The 18,042-nt window shown below is 40.5% G+C and overlaps 1 protein-coding gene across 1 annotated transcript in view; it reads right to left on the bottom strand.

Moving 5' to 3' along the window:
• Positions 1–347: 347 nt before the first annotated feature.
• Positions 348–18,042, bottom strand: part of LOC135243453 (glutamate receptor ionotropic, NMDA 2A-like) — a 68,844-nt gene continuing 51,149 nt past the window's right edge. The window contains exons 9-11 of the mRNA XM_064315321.1: positions 15,077–15,264; positions 3,089–3,327; positions 348–2,445 (exon numbers count right to left, since the gene is read on the bottom strand). Coding sequence (XP_064171391.1) covers positions 607–2,445; positions 3,089–3,327; positions 15,077–15,264 — 2,266 coding nt within the window. The 3' untranslated portion in view covers positions 348–606. The remainder of the gene's footprint in view (positions 2,446–3,088; positions 3,328–15,076; positions 15,265–18,042) is intronic.

Below are 18,042 nucleotides of genomic sequence, written 5' to 3' on the forward strand. Positions count from 1 at the left end.
GTGCACTACAACAATTGAAAATACCCTTGGCTTGCCTCAGGTTTTGTATCTGTTTACATGGAATTCATAGCAATTCCTGAAGTAGTCAGATCATCTGAATGAAGACAGTTCTCGACCTCTTTTTTCTTGGTTATTGTATTGGGCGGGGGATGTCTGTACAGCCGAAAGCAGCTTCTGCATTTACTTCCAAGGTTTTGGAAGAGCATTAAGTAAGACCCATTTTCTTAAAGTGGGAGATGGCATCTGTAGGAAGGTTTGGGGCTGCAAGCCAGGTTGAAGAGAACCTGCGCCATTGATTTGCGTTTGTCTCACACCACATTCCGCTCAAACGGGTCACCTCTCTCTCTCTTCTTGAGAGCTGATTCCTGGAGTCCATGAGATATTTTACTGCACTGAGAAAAAACTGAAACACTGAAAACCTTTGGCAAGCACTGTTCGGGCAACTCACTGATGCTGAACAAAATATAAACAAACAAACAAACAAATAAAACAAAAGAACAAACACAAACTGTCTAGAGAGTACGTGGGTACTTTTTTTGATTCAGGTTTTAGGTGGCTGTGGCATCCTAAAATGGATTAAGATTGAAGCTACACGAAACGGGAGCGTTAAACATCCGACTCGAGGCTGGGTATTTTCTTATACACTCCTCTATTGCTACAGGAATTGAGGACTCGGGGAGCTGAGTACACACTAGTCTTGTTGGCTACGTAAGGCATGAGATGCTCCGAGATGTACACGTCGTTGTGTATCCGACCATCCCGGGAGCAGTATGAGGCGGCGGACCTGACGGAGGACCGCAGATTGTTCTCGTTCCTCGATTTGAGGGGCGCCAGCTGCCGGTAAATGTCAGAGGAGCTCCGGCCGTGGACCAGCCGCTGGTCGTCCCGGGAGGAGCAGCGCAGGAAGGGGTTGTCCGAGGCGTGGTCGGGGTAGAGGGACTTGCTGCGCTTGCTCTCCTCCAGGTTGTGGTTGAAGAGCGCGGGCCGGCCTCCCAGGAGCCTGTCCGGTCTGAAGTTGAACATGTTGGTGTAGGGGCTGTCGTTCAGGCAGCGGTCCTTCTCCTTCAGGCTCACGCTGCGGGCCGGCCTGCCCAGGTCCACCTCCTTGGGCTTCTCCAGCACGATGTTGTCGAAGGAGTGCTGCCGGCTGAGCCTCAGCCGGTTCCTCTTCTGCACGTGGGGCCCGTCAGTCTGGGGCCAGTACTGGCCGAACATCCCGTCCTGGTTCGCCGCTGCCGCCGCCGCCGCTGCCGCCGAGGAAGAGGAGGCAGGGTTGATGGCCTCTTGGAGCATCTGGTCCTCGCTGATGTCGTAGAGGTTGGCGGTGCGCAGACAGGCCTCGCATCGGTTGTAGGGGGACCGGGCGGCGTAGTGGCTCACGTAGCTGGGCATGACCGCGGACAGGCAGCTGCGGCAGTGCGTCTGCTTGCAGCGGTCGTTGCCTGTCTCGTGCGGGCTGAGGCTCAGACTCTTCTCCTTGGGGTAGTGCTTGGCGTAGATGGCGTCCGGCAGGAGGTCGGAGTCGCCGTGGTGCAGGGGGCTGCTGTTGAGGTGGATGATGGGTTGGTCCGCCTTGCGGTAGTTGTCGTTGTGGTCGGAGTAGATCTCGGGGAAGTCCAGGTCGTCAGCCAGTGCCCGGCTCTCGCGGTAATGCAGCGGGTCAGAGTGCAGGCTCAGCTCCCGGTCGGAGTCTATGGTGTATATCTTTTCACGGCCCAGCCCCCCTCCTCCTCCTCCTCCTTGTTGCTGCTTGCTCTTTAAGTAGGACAGTTCCACCTCGCTGCAGTCCCTAGGGTATTTCGATATCACCGATCTTTTTTTTAAGTTGTCCTTGGACTTCAGGTGCTTCTGGCCGTCGGCGTCTTTGTAGGAGGCGGCTCTGCTGGAGCAGTCGGACACGTCAGAGTGGGCGGCATCCTCCGGGAGGTACCGCTGGCTCTTCATGGAGAGACGGGCGTCAGGACAGGCCAGGGAGTCCTGGACAGGGCCCGACTTCTTCCAGGCGCCGCGGGGCTTGGCGTTGGTCTGGGTGGCGTCGGCGCTGACCGCCACCTCCACCGTGTTGGGGTTGGCGTCGTTGAGAGTCAGCGGGTGCTGGCCCTGGAAGATGTAGTTGTTGAGGTGGTCCTTGTGACGGTTGGCCAGGTAGGCCTGCAGGTCGCCCGTGTCGCCGTAGATCACCTCCTTGGGGGCGTAGCTGCGGTTGTCGGTGTAGATGTAGTTGCCCTTCTCGCCCATCATGTCCATCAGCATGGGCCCGGCCGGGTGCATGAAGTCACCGGGACGCTTCGGGGAGCCCAGCCGCGAGGCCGTGAGGCCTGTCATGTTGGTCATGTGCTTGGCTGACTTCATCAGCTTCAGCATGTTGGCCTGGGGACTGAAGTCCAGGTCCGAAGACTTTTTCTTCATTTCGATGTGGACGCCATGAATGCAACTCCATATGCCCTGTGAGGAGAGAGACAGGAAAACAAAGAAGGATTAGTCACCTGGACGTACCTCGGAGGGCCAGACATTTTTCAAATGCAACTGACTCTGAGTTTGTGCCGCTTTTGAAGGAAGGCAAGAAGCAGCAACACAGAATGAAATTATTTTTATGTTTATAATCGGGAATAAAGGCTACAAAATGAATGTGCTCATATGAACAACCTCTGGAAGCAAAAGGCAAACTTCATATGGGTTTTTTTTTCTCGTAAACATTTAATTATATGTCTACGAGACAAACAAATTGAAATTGGAGTATTTTAACTTCACTTTCAAAACTTCGGAGAATTTCAGCTGTGAACCACCCCCATTCCAGAAGGGTTTCTATCTCTGATGTTTTACTGTAGATAACACACATACACAGGCTCACGCACACACACACACACACGCACACACATGCAGGCTCTCACACACGCACGCAGGCTCACGCACACACACACACACACACACGCACACACATGCAGGCTCACACACACGCACGCAGGCTCACGTGCACACACACACGCACGCAGGCTCACGTGCACACACACACGCACGCAGGCTCACGTGCACACACACACACACACGCACACAGGTCTTGCACAGGTTTGGAGATGTAGGCGCTCACCCTGCTGATGGAGAAGAGCAGGCCAGGCTTGCCAGTGCACACTCCGGTGAAGCAGTAGCGCAGCCTCCAGTAGAACAGGTGCTCCCAGATGAAGGTGATGAGGCTGAGGCCCATAGCCGTGGCCAGCATGTAGAAGACGCCCGCCATGTTGTCCACGTCCAGCTGGCTGCTCATCACCTCGTTCTTCTCGTTGTGGCAGATGCCCGTCAGCCACTGAGCCTCCAGCTCCTCCATCTCGCCTGTTTGAGGGGTATGGGGGAAAGACAGTCTGTTATCCACCCAGATTTATAGCAGTCTGGGAGGCAGACGCCATTGCATAACCAAGGGCAATAGGCAGATCCTGGAAGGGGGTGGAAGTATATGGTAAGCAAGAGCACCTCAGTTTTGGCAAGATTGAGTTTGAGATAGACTGATCGTCTGACTTCAGCTATCATCCAACTTCAAGGATGTGTTATGATGGATGTCATTGCGCTCTAAAATATTTGCAGAAATGTAGAAATATACATTTGCTAAAAAAAATTATATATATATATATATATGTGTGTGTGTGTATGTGTTACAATGTGTAATACATTTGGAATTTTTGCTAATCACTTTTTTTATTTCAACGTCTCCACATCATAACGCAGTTCCTGAAAACTTAGTTTAGTAATGTAGCACACATTCCAGCCTGTCCTTATGCTGTTGTCACAGTGGGCTGTTTCTGCGTGAGGTACAGCTGCTAAATGAACACTCCTCTCATCCAGATTGATGTTGTGTAATAACACAGTGGAGGTAACATTTGGCGAATGTCTTATGAAACGCAGTGATGGAAGAGACCGTGTATTGCAGATGTCTGTAGAGAGACTTACTCGCATCTACATTGCTAGGAAAAATATGAGAAATAATATGAGCAACCTTTCACACCTGTGAAAGCCCTAAGCTGATTTTAACAAATGCTTTTTATTTATTTGCTTTGTAGTACCATTTAATAAGTGTTTATGTCTTCAGAAGTGTTAAGCATACAAGCATATTTGATGTATCACATGGAAGGCAAGATTTAAATCATTTATGAATGTGCAGTAATCATTGATGAAGCCTCAAAAGGAAGGCAACTGCTATAGAATGCGTTTTTCTCTGCGATGATACATATGATCCCTAAAGGACTCGTATAAACTGTTGGAGTTTAACCCTAATTGAAGCCATTGGTAGCTTGGAAAACTTCAGAAAACCCACTTTAAATTTATTAAAAATCAAGGTAAATATCACGAATACAATAATACAAATGGAAAATAATATGTTTCAGGTCTTTTAAAAAGATTTTTTTTCATTGAAAAAATATTTAATATATTGCTCATTTTTCAATGGCCATAGGTACCCATGCTACAGTAGAAAATATTTGACTAATTCAAAATCATTACCAAACCTGTGTCCTAACCATTCTTCAAGCTGCTGAACACAGCCGTCAACTTGCCTTTACCCTCAGACTTACGGTTTTCCTAACCCTAACCCTAATTTGGGCCCTTAACCCTAATTGAAGCCATTGGTAGCTTGGAAAACTTCAGAAAACCCATTTTAAATTTATTAAAAATCAAAGCAAATATCACGAATACAATAATACAAATGCAAAATGATATGTTTCAGGTCTTTTAAAAAGATTTTTTTCTTGAAAATTTTTTTATACATTGCTCAATTTTTAATGGCCATAGGTACCCATGCTACAGTAGAAAATATTTGACTCATTCAAAATCATTAACAAACCTGTGTCCTAACCATTCTTCAAGCTGCTGAACACAGCCGTCAACTTGCCTTTACCCTCAGACTTACGGTTTTCCTAACCCTAACCCTAATTTGGGCCCTTAACCCTAATTGAAGCCATTGGTAGCTTGGAAAACTTCAGAAAACCCATTTTAAATGTATTAAAAATCAAGGTAAATATCACGCAAACAATAATACAAAGGGAAAATGATATGTTTCAGGTCTTTTAAAAAGATTTTTTCCTCGAAAAATTTTTTATATATTGCTCATTTTTTAATGGCTATAGGTACCCATGCTACAGCAGAAAATATTTGACTCATTCAAAATCATTAACAAACCTGTGTCCTAACCATTCTTCAAGCTGCTGAACACAGCCGTCAACTCGCCTTTATCCTCAGACTTACGGTTTTCCTAACCCTAACCCTAATTTGGGCCCTTAACCCTAATTGAAGCCATTGGTAGCTTGGAAAACTTCAGAAAACCCATTTTAAATTTATTAAAAATCAAGGTAAATATCACGCAAACAATAATACAAATGGATAATGATATGTTTCAGGTCCTTTAAAAGATTTTTTTCATTGAAAAATATTTAATATATTGCTCATTTTTAATGGCCATAGGTACCATGCTACAGTAGAAAATATTTGACTCATTCAAAATCATTAACAAACCTTGTCCTAACCATTCTTCAAGCTGCTGAACACAGCCGTCAACTTGCCTTTACTCCTCAGACTTACGGTTTTCCTAACCCTAACCCTAATTTGGGCCCTTAACCCTAATTGAAGCCATTGGTAGCTTGGAAAACTTCAGAAAACCCATTTTAAATCGTATTAAAAATCAAGGTAAATATCACAAAACAATAATACAAAGGAAAATAATATGTTTCAGGTCTTTTAAAAAGATTTTTTCCTCGAAAATTTTTTATATATTGCTCATTTTTTAATGGCTATAGGTACCCATGCTACAGAGAAAATATTTGACTCATTCAAAATCATTACCAAACCTGTGTCCTAACCATTCTTCAAGCTGCTGAACACAGCCGTCAACTGCCTTTATCCTCAGACTTACGGTTTTCCTAACCCTAACCCTAATTTGGGCCCTTAACCTAATTGAAGCCATTGGTAGCTTGGAAAACTTCAGAAAACCCATTTTAAATTTATTAAAAATCAAGGTAAATATCACGAAACAATAATACAAAGAAAATGATATGTTTCAGTCTTTTAAAAAGATTTTTTCCTGAAAATTTTTTATATATTGCTCATTTTTTATGGCCATAGGTACCCATGCTACAGTAGAAAATATTTGACTCATTCAAAATCATTAACAAACCTGTGTCCTAACCATTCTTCAAGCTGCTGAACACAGCCGTCAACTTGCCTTAACCCTCAGACTTACGGTTTTCCTAACCCTAACCCTAATTTGGGCCCATAACCCTAATTGAAGCCATTGGTAGCTTGGAAAACTTCAGAAAAACCCATTTAAAATTTATTAAAAATCAAGGTAAATATCACGAAACAAATACAAATGAAAATGATAGTTTCAGGTTTTTAAAAAGATTTTTTTTCATTGAAAAAATATTAATATATTGCCATTTTTTATGGCCATAGGTACCCATGCTACAGTAGAAAATATTTGACTCATTCAAAATCATTAACAAACCTGTGTCCAACCATTCTTCAAGCTGCTGAACACAGCCGTCAACTTGCCTTTACCCTCAGACTTACGGTTTTCCTAACCCTAACCCTAATTTGGGCCCTTAACCCTAATTGAAGCCATTGGTAGCTTGGAAAACTTCAGAAAACCCATTTAAAATTATTAAGAAATCAAGGTAAATATCACGAATACAATAATACAAATGGAAAATGATATGTTTCAGGTCTTTTAAAAGATTTTTTTCATTGAAAAAATATTAATATATTGCACATTTTTTATGGCCATAGGTACCCATGCTACAGTAGAAAATATTTGACTCATTCAAAATCATTAACAAACCTGTGTCCTAACCATTCTTCAAGCTGCTGAACACAGCCGTCAACTTGCCTTTACCCTCAGACTTACGGTTTTCCTAACCCTAACCCTAATTTGGGCCCTTAACCCTAATTGAAGCCATTGGTAGCTTGGAAAACTTCAGAAAACCCATTTAAAATTGATTAAGAATCAAGGTAAATATCACGAATACAATAATACAAATGGAAAATGATATGTTTCAGGTCTTTTAAAAAGATTTTTTTCTTGAAAAATTTTTTATATATTGCTCATTTTTTATGGCCATAGGTACCCATGCTACAGTAGAAAATATTTGACTCATTCAAAATCATTAACAAACCTGTGTCCCAACTATTCTTCAAGCTGCTGAACACAGCCGTCAACTTGCCTTTACCCTCAGACTTACGGTTTTCCTAACCCTAACCCTAATTTGGGCCCTTAACCCTAATTGAAGCCATTGGTAGCTTGGAAAACTTCAGAAAACCCATTTAAAATTGATTAAGAATTAAGGTAAATATCACGAATACAATAATACAAATGGAAAATGATATGTTTCAGGTCTTTTAAAAAGATTTTTTTTCATTGAAAAAATATTAATATATTGCTCATTTTTTAATGGCCATAGGTACCCATGCTACAGTAGAAAATATTTGACTCATTCAAAATCATTAACAAACCTGTGTCCTAACCATTCTTCAAGCTGCTGAACACAGCCGTCAACTTGCCTTTACCCTCAGACTTACGGTTTTCCTAACCCTAACCCTAATTTGGGCCCTTAACCCTAATTGAAGCCATTGGTAGCTTGGAAAACTTCAGAAAACCCATTTAAAATTGATTAAGAATCAAGGTAAATATCACGAATACAATAATACAAATGAAAAATGATATGTTTCAGGTCTTTTAAAAAGATTTTTTTCATTGAAAAAATATTAATATATTGCACATTTTTTTATGGCCATAGGTACCCATGCTACAGTAGAAAATATTTGACTCATTCAAAATCATTAACAAACCTGTGTCCCAACTATTCTTCAAGCTGCTGAACACAGCCGTCAACTTGCCTTTACCCTCAGACTTACGGTTTTCCTAACCCTAACCCTAATTTGGGCCCTTAACCCTAATTGAAGCCATTGGTAGCTTGGAAAACTTCAGAAAACCCATTTAAAATTGATTAAGAATCAAGGTAAATATCACGAATACAATAATACAAATGAAAAATGATATGTTTCAGGTTTTTTAAAAAGATTTTTTTTCATTGAAAAATATTATATATTGCTCATTTTTTAATGGCCATAGGTACCCATGCTACAGTAGAAAATTTTGACTCATTCAAAATCATTAACAAACCTGTGTCCTAACCATTCTTCAAGCTGCTGAACACAGCCGTCAACTTGCCTTTACCCTCAGACTTACGGTTTTCCTAACCCTAACCCTAATTTGGGCCCTTAACCCTAATTGAAGCCATTGGTAGCTTGGAAAACTTCAGAAAACCCATTTAAAATTGATGGAAAACAAGGTAAATATCACGAATACAATAATACAAATGGAAAATGATATGTTTCAGGTCTTTTAAAAAAATATTTTTTTTCATTGAAAAAATATTAATATATTGCACATTTTTTTTGTGGCCATAGGTACCCATGCTACAGTAGAAAATATTTGACTCATTCAAAATCATTAACAAACCTGTGTCCTAACCATTCTTCAAGCTGCTGAACACAGCCGTCAACTTGCCTTTACCCTCAGACTTACGGTTTTCCTAACCCTAACCCTAATTTGGGCCCTTAACCCTAATTGAAGCCATTGGTAGCTTGGAAAACTTCAGAAAACCCACTTTAAATTTATTAAAAATCAAGGTAAATATCACGAATACAATAATACAAATGGAAAATGATATGTTTCAGGTCTTTTAAAAAGATTTTTTTTCATTGAAAAAATATTAATATATTGCTCATTTTTTAATGGCCATAGGTACCCATGCTACAGTAGAAAATATTTGACTCATTCAAAATCATTAACAAACCTGTGTCCTAACCATTCTTCAAGCTGCTGAACACAGCCGTCAACTTGCCTTTACCCTCAGACTTACGGTTTTCCTAACCCTAACCCTAATTTGGGCCCTTAACCCTAATTGAAGCCATTGGTAGCTTGGAAAACTTCAGAAAACCCATTTAAAATTGATTAAGAATCAAGGTAAATATCACGAATAAAATAATACAAATGCAAAATGATATGTTTCAGGTCTTTTAAAAATATTTTTTTTCATTGAAAAAATATTAATATATTGCTCATTTTTTAATGGCCATAGGTACCCATGCTACAGTAGAAAATATTTGACTCATTCAAAATCATTAACAAACCTGTGTCCCAACTATTCTTCAAGCTGCTGAACACAGCCGTCAACTTGCCTTTACCCTCAGACTTACGGTTTTCCTAACCCTAACCCTAATTTGGGCCCTTAACCCTAATTGAAGCCATTGGTAGCTTGGAAAACTTCAGAAAACCCATTTAAAATTGATTAAGAATCAAGGTAAATATCACGAATAAAATAATACAAATGAAAATGATATGTTTCAGGTCTTTTAAAAAGATTTTTTTTCATTGAAAAAATATTAATATATTGCTCATTTTTTAATGGCCATAGGTACCCATGCTACAGTAGAAAATATTTGACTCATTCAAAATCATTAACAAACCTGTGTCCTAACCATTCTTCAAGCTGCTGAACACAGCCGTCAACTTGCCTTTACCCTCAGACTTACGGTTTTCCTAACCCTAACCCTAATTTGGGCCCTTAACCCTAATTGAAGCCATTGGTAGCTTGGAAAACTTCAGAAAACCCATTTAAAATTGATAAAAAATCAAGCTAAATATCACGAATACAATAATACAAATGGAAAATGATATGTTTCAGGTTTTTTAAAAAGATTTTTTTTCATTGAAAAAATATTAATATATTGCTCATTTTTTTATGGCCATAGGTACCCATGCTACAGTAGAAAATATTTGACTCATTCAAAATCATTAACAAACCTGTGTCCTAACCATTCTTCAAGCTGCTGAACACAGCCGTCAACTTGCCTTTACCCTCAGACTTACGGTTTTCCTAACCCTAACCCTAATTTGGGCCCTTAACCCTAATTGAAGCCATTGGTAGCTTGGAAAACTTCAGAAAACCCATTTTAAATTTATTAAAAATCAAGGTAAATATCACGAATACAATAATACAAATGGAAAATAATATGTTTCAGGTCCTTTAAAAAGATTTTTTTTCATTGAAAAATATTTAATATATTGCTCATTTTTTAATGGCCGTAGGTACCCATGCTACAGTAGAAAATATTTGACTAATTCAAAATCATTACCAAACCTCTGTCCTAACCATTCTTCAAGCTGCTGAACACAGCCGTCAACTTGCCTTTACCCTCAGACTTACGGTTTTCCTAACCCTAACCCTAATTTGGGCCCATTGAACCCATTTGAATGCATTGTGCTTGCAAACTTCGAAAGCCAATTTAATGTACAGTCAGGTTAATGACCCAACACTTCAATCATCTGCAAATAGGAAAGGATGTTTTAAGTTCTTTAAAAATTTTCTCCTTAAATTTTTTTTCTTTTTAATGGCTAGGGTCCCTGCTACGTGTGGGCCCTTAACCCTATGAGCCATTGGTAGCTTGGAAACTTCAGAAACCATTTAATTATTAAAATCAAGTAATATCACGAATACAATAATCAAAGAAAATTATGTTCAGGTCTTTTAAAAAGATTTTTTTCATTGAAAATATAATATATTGCCATTTTTAGGCCATAGTACCCATGCTACAGTAGAAAATATTTGACTATTCAAAATCATTACAAACCTGTGTCCAACCATTCTCAAGCTGCTGAACACAGCGTCAACTTGCCTTTACCCTCAGACTTACGGTTTCCTACCCTAACCCTAATTGGGCCTTAACCCTAATTGAAGCCATTGGTAGCTTGGAAAACTTCAGAAAACCCATTTAAATTATTAAAAATCAAAGAAATATCACGAAAATAATACAAATGCAAAATGATATGTTCAGGTCTTTTAAAAAAGATTTTTTTCTTGAAAAATTTAATATTGCTCATTTTTAATGGCCATAGGTACCATGCTACAGTAGAAAATATTGACTCATTCAAAATCATTAACAAACCTGTGTCCAACCATTCTTCAAGCTGCTGAACACAGCGTCAACTTGCCTTTACCCTCAGACTTACGGTTTTCCTAACCCTAACCCTAATTTGGCCTTAACCTAATTGAAGCCATGGTAGCTTGGAAAACTTCAGAAAACCATTTAAATTATTAAAAATCAAGTAAATATCACGAATACAATAATACAATGAAAATATATGTTTCAGGTCTTTAAAAAGATTTTTTTCATTGAAAAATTTAATATATTGCTCATTTTAATGGCCATAGTACCATGCTACAGTAGAAAATATTTGACTCATTCAAAATCATTAACAAACCTTGTCCTACCATTCTTCAAGCTGCTGAACACAGCGTCAACTGCCTTTACCCTCAGACTTACGGTTTCCTAACCCTAACCCTAATTTGGGCCCTAACCCTAATTGAAGCCATTGGTAGCTTGGAAAACTTCAGAAAACCCATTTTAAATTATTAAAATCAAGAAATATCACGAATACAATAATACAAATGCAAATGATTGTTTCAGGTCTTTAAAAAGATTTTTTCTTGAAAAATTTTATATATTGCTCATTTTTAATGGCATAGGTACCATGCTACAGTAGAAAATATTTGACTCATTCAAAATCATTAACAAACCTGTGTCCTAACCATTCTTCAAGCTGCTGAACACAGCGTCAACTCGCCTTTACCTCAGACTTACGGTTTTCCTAACCCTAACCCTAATTTGGGCCTTAACCTAATTGAAGCCATTGGTAGTTGGAAAACTTCAGAAAACCCATTTTAAATTATTAAAAATCAAGGTAAATATCACGAATACAATATACAAATGGAAAATATATGTTCAGGTCTTTAAAAAGATTTTTTTCATTGAAAAAATATTTAATATATTGCTCATTTTTATGGCCATAGGTACCCATGCACAGTAGAAAATATTTGACTATTCAAAATCATTACAAACCTGTGTCCTAACCATTCTTCAAGCTGCTGAACAGCCGTCAACTGCCTTTACCCAGACTTACGGTTTTCCTAACCCTAACCCTAATTTGGGCCCTAACCCTAATTGAAGCCATGGTAGCTTGGAAACTTCAGAAAACCCATTTAATTATTAAAATCAAGAAATATCACGAAACAATAATACAAAGGAAAATGATATGTTTCAGGTCTTTTAAAAAGATTTTTTTCTGAAAAATTTTATATATGCTCATTTTTAATGGCCATAGGTACCCATGTACAGAGAAAATATTTGACTCATTCAAAATCATTAACAAACCTGTGTCCTAACCATCTTCAAGCTGCTGAACACGCCGTAACTCGCCTTACCTCAGACTACGGTTTCCTAACCCTAACCTAATTGGCCCTAACTAATGAAGCATTGGTAGTGGAAAATTCAAAACCCTTTAATTTAAAATAAGAAATATACGATACAAAATACAAATGAAAATGTTTAGGTCTTTAAAAAGATTTTTCTTGAAAAATTTAATTATTGCTCATTTTATGGCCATAGGTACCCAGTACAGAGAAAATATTGACTCATTCAAAATCATAACAAACCTGTGTCCAACCATTCTTCAAGCTGCTGAACACGCCGTCAACTTCCTTTCCTCAGACTTACGTTTCTAACCCTAACCCTAATTTGGGCCTAACCCTAATGAAGCCTGGTACTTGGAAACTTCAGAAACCATTTTAAATTATAAAAATCAAGGTAAATATACGATACAATAATACAAGGAATATATTTTCAGTCTTTAAAAGATTTTTTCATGAAAAATTATATATCCATTTTTAAGCCATGACCAGCAAAGAAATTTGACTATTCAATCTAAAACCTTGTCCTAACCATTCTTCAAGCTGCTGAACACAGCTGTGAACTCGCCTTTACCCTCAGACTTACGGTTTTCCTAACCCTAACCCTAATTTGGGCCCATAACCCTAATTGAAGCCATTGGTAGCTTGGAAAACTTCAGAAAACCCATTTTTAATTTATTAAAAATCAAAGCAAATATCACGAATACAATAATACAAATGCAAAATGATATGTTTCAGGTCTTTTAAAAAGATTTTTTTTCATTGAAAAATATTTAATATATTGCTCATTTTTTAATGGCCATAGGTACCCATGCTACAGTAGAAAATATTTGACTCATTCAAAATCATTAACAAACCTGTGTCCTAACCATTCTTCAAGCTGCTGAACACAGCCGTCAACTCGCCTTTATCCTCAGACTTACGGTTTTCCTAACCCTAACCCTAATTTGGGCCCTTAACCCTAATTGAAGCCATTGGTAGCTTGGAAAACTTCAGAAAACCCATTTTAAATTTATTAAAAATCAAGGTAAATATCACGAATACAATAATACAAATGGAAAATAATATGTTTCAGGTCCTTTAAAAAGATTTTTTTTCATTGAAAAATATTTAATATATTGCTCATTTTTTAATGGCCATAGGTACCTATGCTACAGTAGAAAATATTTGACTAATTCAAAATCATTACCAAACCTCTGTCCTAACAATTCTTCAAACTGCTGAACACAGCCGTCAACTTGCCTTTACCCTCAGACTTACGGTTTTCCTAACCCTAACCCTAATTTGGGCCCTTAATGAACCCTGGGAATTGCATTGCGTTCATGAACTTTCTGTGAAGCCGAAGTGTTAATGTACAGCAGGGTTCTGAGGCCCCCCCATACACTTCCAACTGGCCTCTTGTTCAAATAAGGAAAGGATGTTTTAAGTTCTTTAATAATTTTCTCCTTTAACTGTTTTTTTTTTTTTTAAACTCAGTGCAGGCTTTGGTTCATTGCCGTCTGCTTTGTCTTTGAACTGATATTCATTTGACACTAACGGCTGAGATTCAATGACCAGGTGTGCCCATGCTCTCAGCACTCATCTTTCCACTGTGATTTCACCTGTCAGTCTACCGGTTAATCGCCAAAAATGTGACTTCTTTTGTAAAGGGCTCACTTGGCACGGAACATATTGCAAGAAATACACAGTATTAAAGGAGAGGTTGTCTGAACTTATCCAGCTAATTAGAAAGCCTTTAAATAAATATTATCTGTTCATTCTACATTCGATGTACGCCCATTTTATACCCTGTGACCTTTAAAGGGTAAGTCTTCTTTAGTGTCTAATTCAGAACAATTAGCAGTCCTTTGCACTTGGGATGCTGCAGTTGCTGTTTAAATGGACATGGAGAAGCCCCACACAACTAGGAATATATGAATATAACACCTGACATATATAACATGTTTTTCACTACACTTATATACACCACCCTTATTTCTGGGAGCAAGCAGAAATGGAGACATTATTTAATTCACAACACAGTTCTCATCTTCTTCTTGTGCATTACCTATGCTGCAAGTACAGCTATAGAATAGAACTTTTTAAATTAATAAGCCAGCAGAAAAGTAGAGCATCTTCAAGCGCCCTCTGTGCCGAATCCAAAACCCTTCATATCTGTGAGTTTTCTATAATTCCCTACCCCGCTGCCGGCAAGACTCGTTAGCACCCATTGCCTTTCCCCTAAAAATGCAATCGCTGTGTATTTTTAAAACAAACAGCGTCACTGTGCAATCTAGGTGTCGTTAGCCGTTAACCTCCCTACTCGTCCAGGGAAGGCTGTAGTATTGGTTTTGCAGGTCCAACACATTTCATCTTTGTATTCTTAGCTGAGAAATTCTGTTTCAGCCAAAAATGAATACACTACTATATAGAATTCAGGCATGCTCACACTTTGCTGCGTCAGGACAGGCCAGGGAGTCCTGGACAGGGCCCGACTTCTTCCAGTCGGGCCCTTCACCATTATCCCCATAGCCCGATATTATATGTGAGCATTTAAAAGCCTAGGCTGGAGACTGGCTGAATGCACCGGCTCTTATGCTGTATGTAAGGGTACCGAATTTTTTTTAAAAATTATTAAATAAATCATCCTGCAAGAATCAAGCACCATCGGATGGTGCATGTTAACTTTCACATCCAGAATTAAAAAAGGATGTCGAGAGCCAGTAGGAAGCCAGGGCCCCGCCGTTGTGTTTTCTCAAACCTGCACCGCTGTCCCCCCTGAGCCCCCACAGGACAGACGGCCCACATACCGTCTCCGATGATGGCGAGGATGGCGAGGTCCACCTCCCGCTTCCAGTACGAGCCCTTCTGCAGGGCGATGCCGTACCCCGTGGTGGCGAAAATGTAGCCGCTCCCGATGGTGACCAGCTTGCAGCCCTCGTCCCTGCCGGCCATGTAGTTGAGCACGGCCGCGTCGTAGATGAAGGCGTCCAGCTTCCTGCAGGGAGGGGAAAGAGACACGCACGTCATGTTTACATCGTGACATCGAGCAGGCACTCTGATCCAGGGCAACCGACAGAGATTTTAAACAACACAGCCCATTTATACAGCTGGATGTTTACCAGAGCCATTCTGATTAAGTGTCAGTCAACTTCTCATTTTTAATATCATTTCTCCATCCACTATACTACGCTGTTACCTCTCACATGCTTATCTGCTCCCCACATGCTTACCTTCTGTTACTACCTATTGTGGGGTACCATGGAAACCACCCCCTCCCCCCAAGAAAATCCTAAGCTTCAAAAGGAATGAACCTGAATGGAAGTGCTTGGTTGGACATGGGAAAACATTTCTAATTCAGTTGTTCAGGGGCTTCCAGGGGGTTGTTTGCTTTGCTTGTATTTGGCACATCCAGTTTAACACTGAACAGACTTTCTTGTTCTGTATGATTTGTAGTTATTTCCTAATTAAATACACAGTGGTCTGCATGAAAAATTAACATGGGTCCTTAACCTTGACTTGCAATTAAATGTGAGTGTTAGTTTTTATTCACAAACAGCTATTTAACATCATATCATGGCAAGCAATCATAAAAAACAATTAACTCAACAAACTGTAAGAGGGTTTAAAAGTGAATACTTATAAGTAAAAAATTAAGGGCAAATTGTGATAGAATTAATGCCACTATGTGATAATTATGTGATAATTGCGGAGTAAACGAGGTCATTCTGTTTATTTTGAAAAGCATTTTTCCCCTTTTTACACCGATTTGGAATGCCAGATTGAATTTTTTAGCTCTGGTTGCCACAGCCTCCTTCTGTCAATTCAGGACAGCGCTCAAACCGTCAGAGCGTCTCCTGTGATGTCACCTCCATGATGTCAGCTGCTGTCAGGGCAACAGAGTTCACATGCAGCTTAACGGGCACACTTGTGGTCATCTGATTGGCCAGCGGGGATCGCTGCCGTGTGACGCTGTTATCCCAGCCGACTGAAACCCTCCCATCCCCGAGCGACGTCAGAGCCAATTGTGCGTTGCCCTGCCACCCTGTCTGGCCACAGTTGGCACTGCTATGGTCAAGATTGCATACGAGACCGTGCAGATGCACACTTCTGAATCATTGGCTTCGTACTATACGCCACAAAGGCCATGCTCTTGTCTGCTTGACTCCCTTAGAGAGGAAGGAGCAGAGAGCTGTTAAACACAGAGAAAGTCAGAGGTTGCAGGTTTGACTCCCAGCTGGGGTGCTGCTGCGCTACCCTTAAGTAAGTCTTTCTTAATCTTTGCCAAGATATTCATCCTTATAAATGGATAGTCAATAAAAAAGCAGGCTGTGTAAGTCGAAAGAGGATTACTAAGCAAATGATATTAGAACCAATGTAACAATAGCAAATAAGCTCACAGTAGGAGGCCAGATATTTCCAGGGTTTCGGATGAAACCCTCAAACCAGCCCTTATAATATAACAGTTACTCCCCATTTACTATTACGATTTACTATATTCACCGTACTCTCACATTTCCTTTTGTGACAGGTCTTTTTACGTGTGCACGCACATTAATGTGCACATTTATTTACTCAGCAGGTGAACATGCGTAAGTTACTGTGGCAGTCGCAAGCGCCCTGATTTCATTTGATTAGTCTCTGAAAGGCACGGATGTTAAAAGGAACGCACGTTTTGGATAAAAGCGTACGTGAAAGAGAACAGAATGTCCTCGAGGCCGATCCTCTGACACGCTGAAGGTGCCTTGCGTGACTTTGTCCTTCCGTTCGGCGGGCGTGTAGTAATTTACGCGCCGTGCAAAGAGAAGAAGCCGTCTGCGAGGGGAAGGAGCCGCGGTGTCAGAGCTGGCGCCGTTTCACGCCGAGGCCCTCTCGCTCCCGACGAGACTCATTCTGCGTCGGCGGCCTTTGCTCTCCTTAATGCGCGATCTCTGTCTGCGCGGCTGACATACTGCTGTCTATTTTTAAAACCAAGAGTGCCACTACGCAATTTATGATGTCATTAACAGTTAACAAAGTTTAGCGCCAGCAGAGCCTTCTTTTGTGACTCTCTTCTAGCCCAGGGAAGGCTGCAGCACAGGCGGCTTGCTGTGTTGTTAGAGACGGACAGAGACGGTCTCCGTGGTTCTCCACCCTGTAAATCCACTTCATTGCCTTTAATAAGAAGGGATGCAGCGGCCCCACAGATCTAATCCACTAAAAGCATACTATATCCAAAATTATTCATCCCCTAGGGAGGTGTGTGGGTGGCCATATAGGTGCAGTTGTAAACCAGAGTTGTATATCACACCAACACGTCTCATCATCCTTCCTGGTTCAATGGAGGCCTATTTATTGTACACACGTACACACACACACCCAGTCTGTTTATGTTGTAGGCAGTCCGGAGTGGCCCATTCTGCTCACGCTAAGACACACACACACACACACAAATAAAAAGTGTGTTTAGGTTGTAGGCAGTCCATGGTGGCACATTGTACTCACACTAGCACACACACACACGCACAGATAAAAAGGTCTCACATTTATGTTGCACCCGGAGGACACATTAGAGCCCCTCAGTTCCATGTAGCCTGCCTGAACTCAGATGTCCCCATAAAGAGTACATGCAGGGGGAGGAATACCGGAGAGGTGGGTGGTCCCGTTTTGTTTGTGTGAAAGCGGCCATTTTCCCTCTGCAGACTAACAAAAGGGTAACACCTTATGCGCGATAAAGAGAGGGACCAAATTACCGGCCTTGAGGCCTTGCCCTGTCTGCTGCCTGCCTGTCTTTCTC

Source organism: Anguilla rostrata, chromosome 17 (genome assembly GCF_018555375.3).
Source record: "Anguilla rostrata isolate EN2019 chromosome 17, ASM1855537v3, whole genome shotgun sequence".
NCBI classification, from domain to species: Eukaryota; Metazoa; Chordata; class Actinopteri; order Anguilliformes; family Anguillidae; genus Anguilla; species Anguilla rostrata.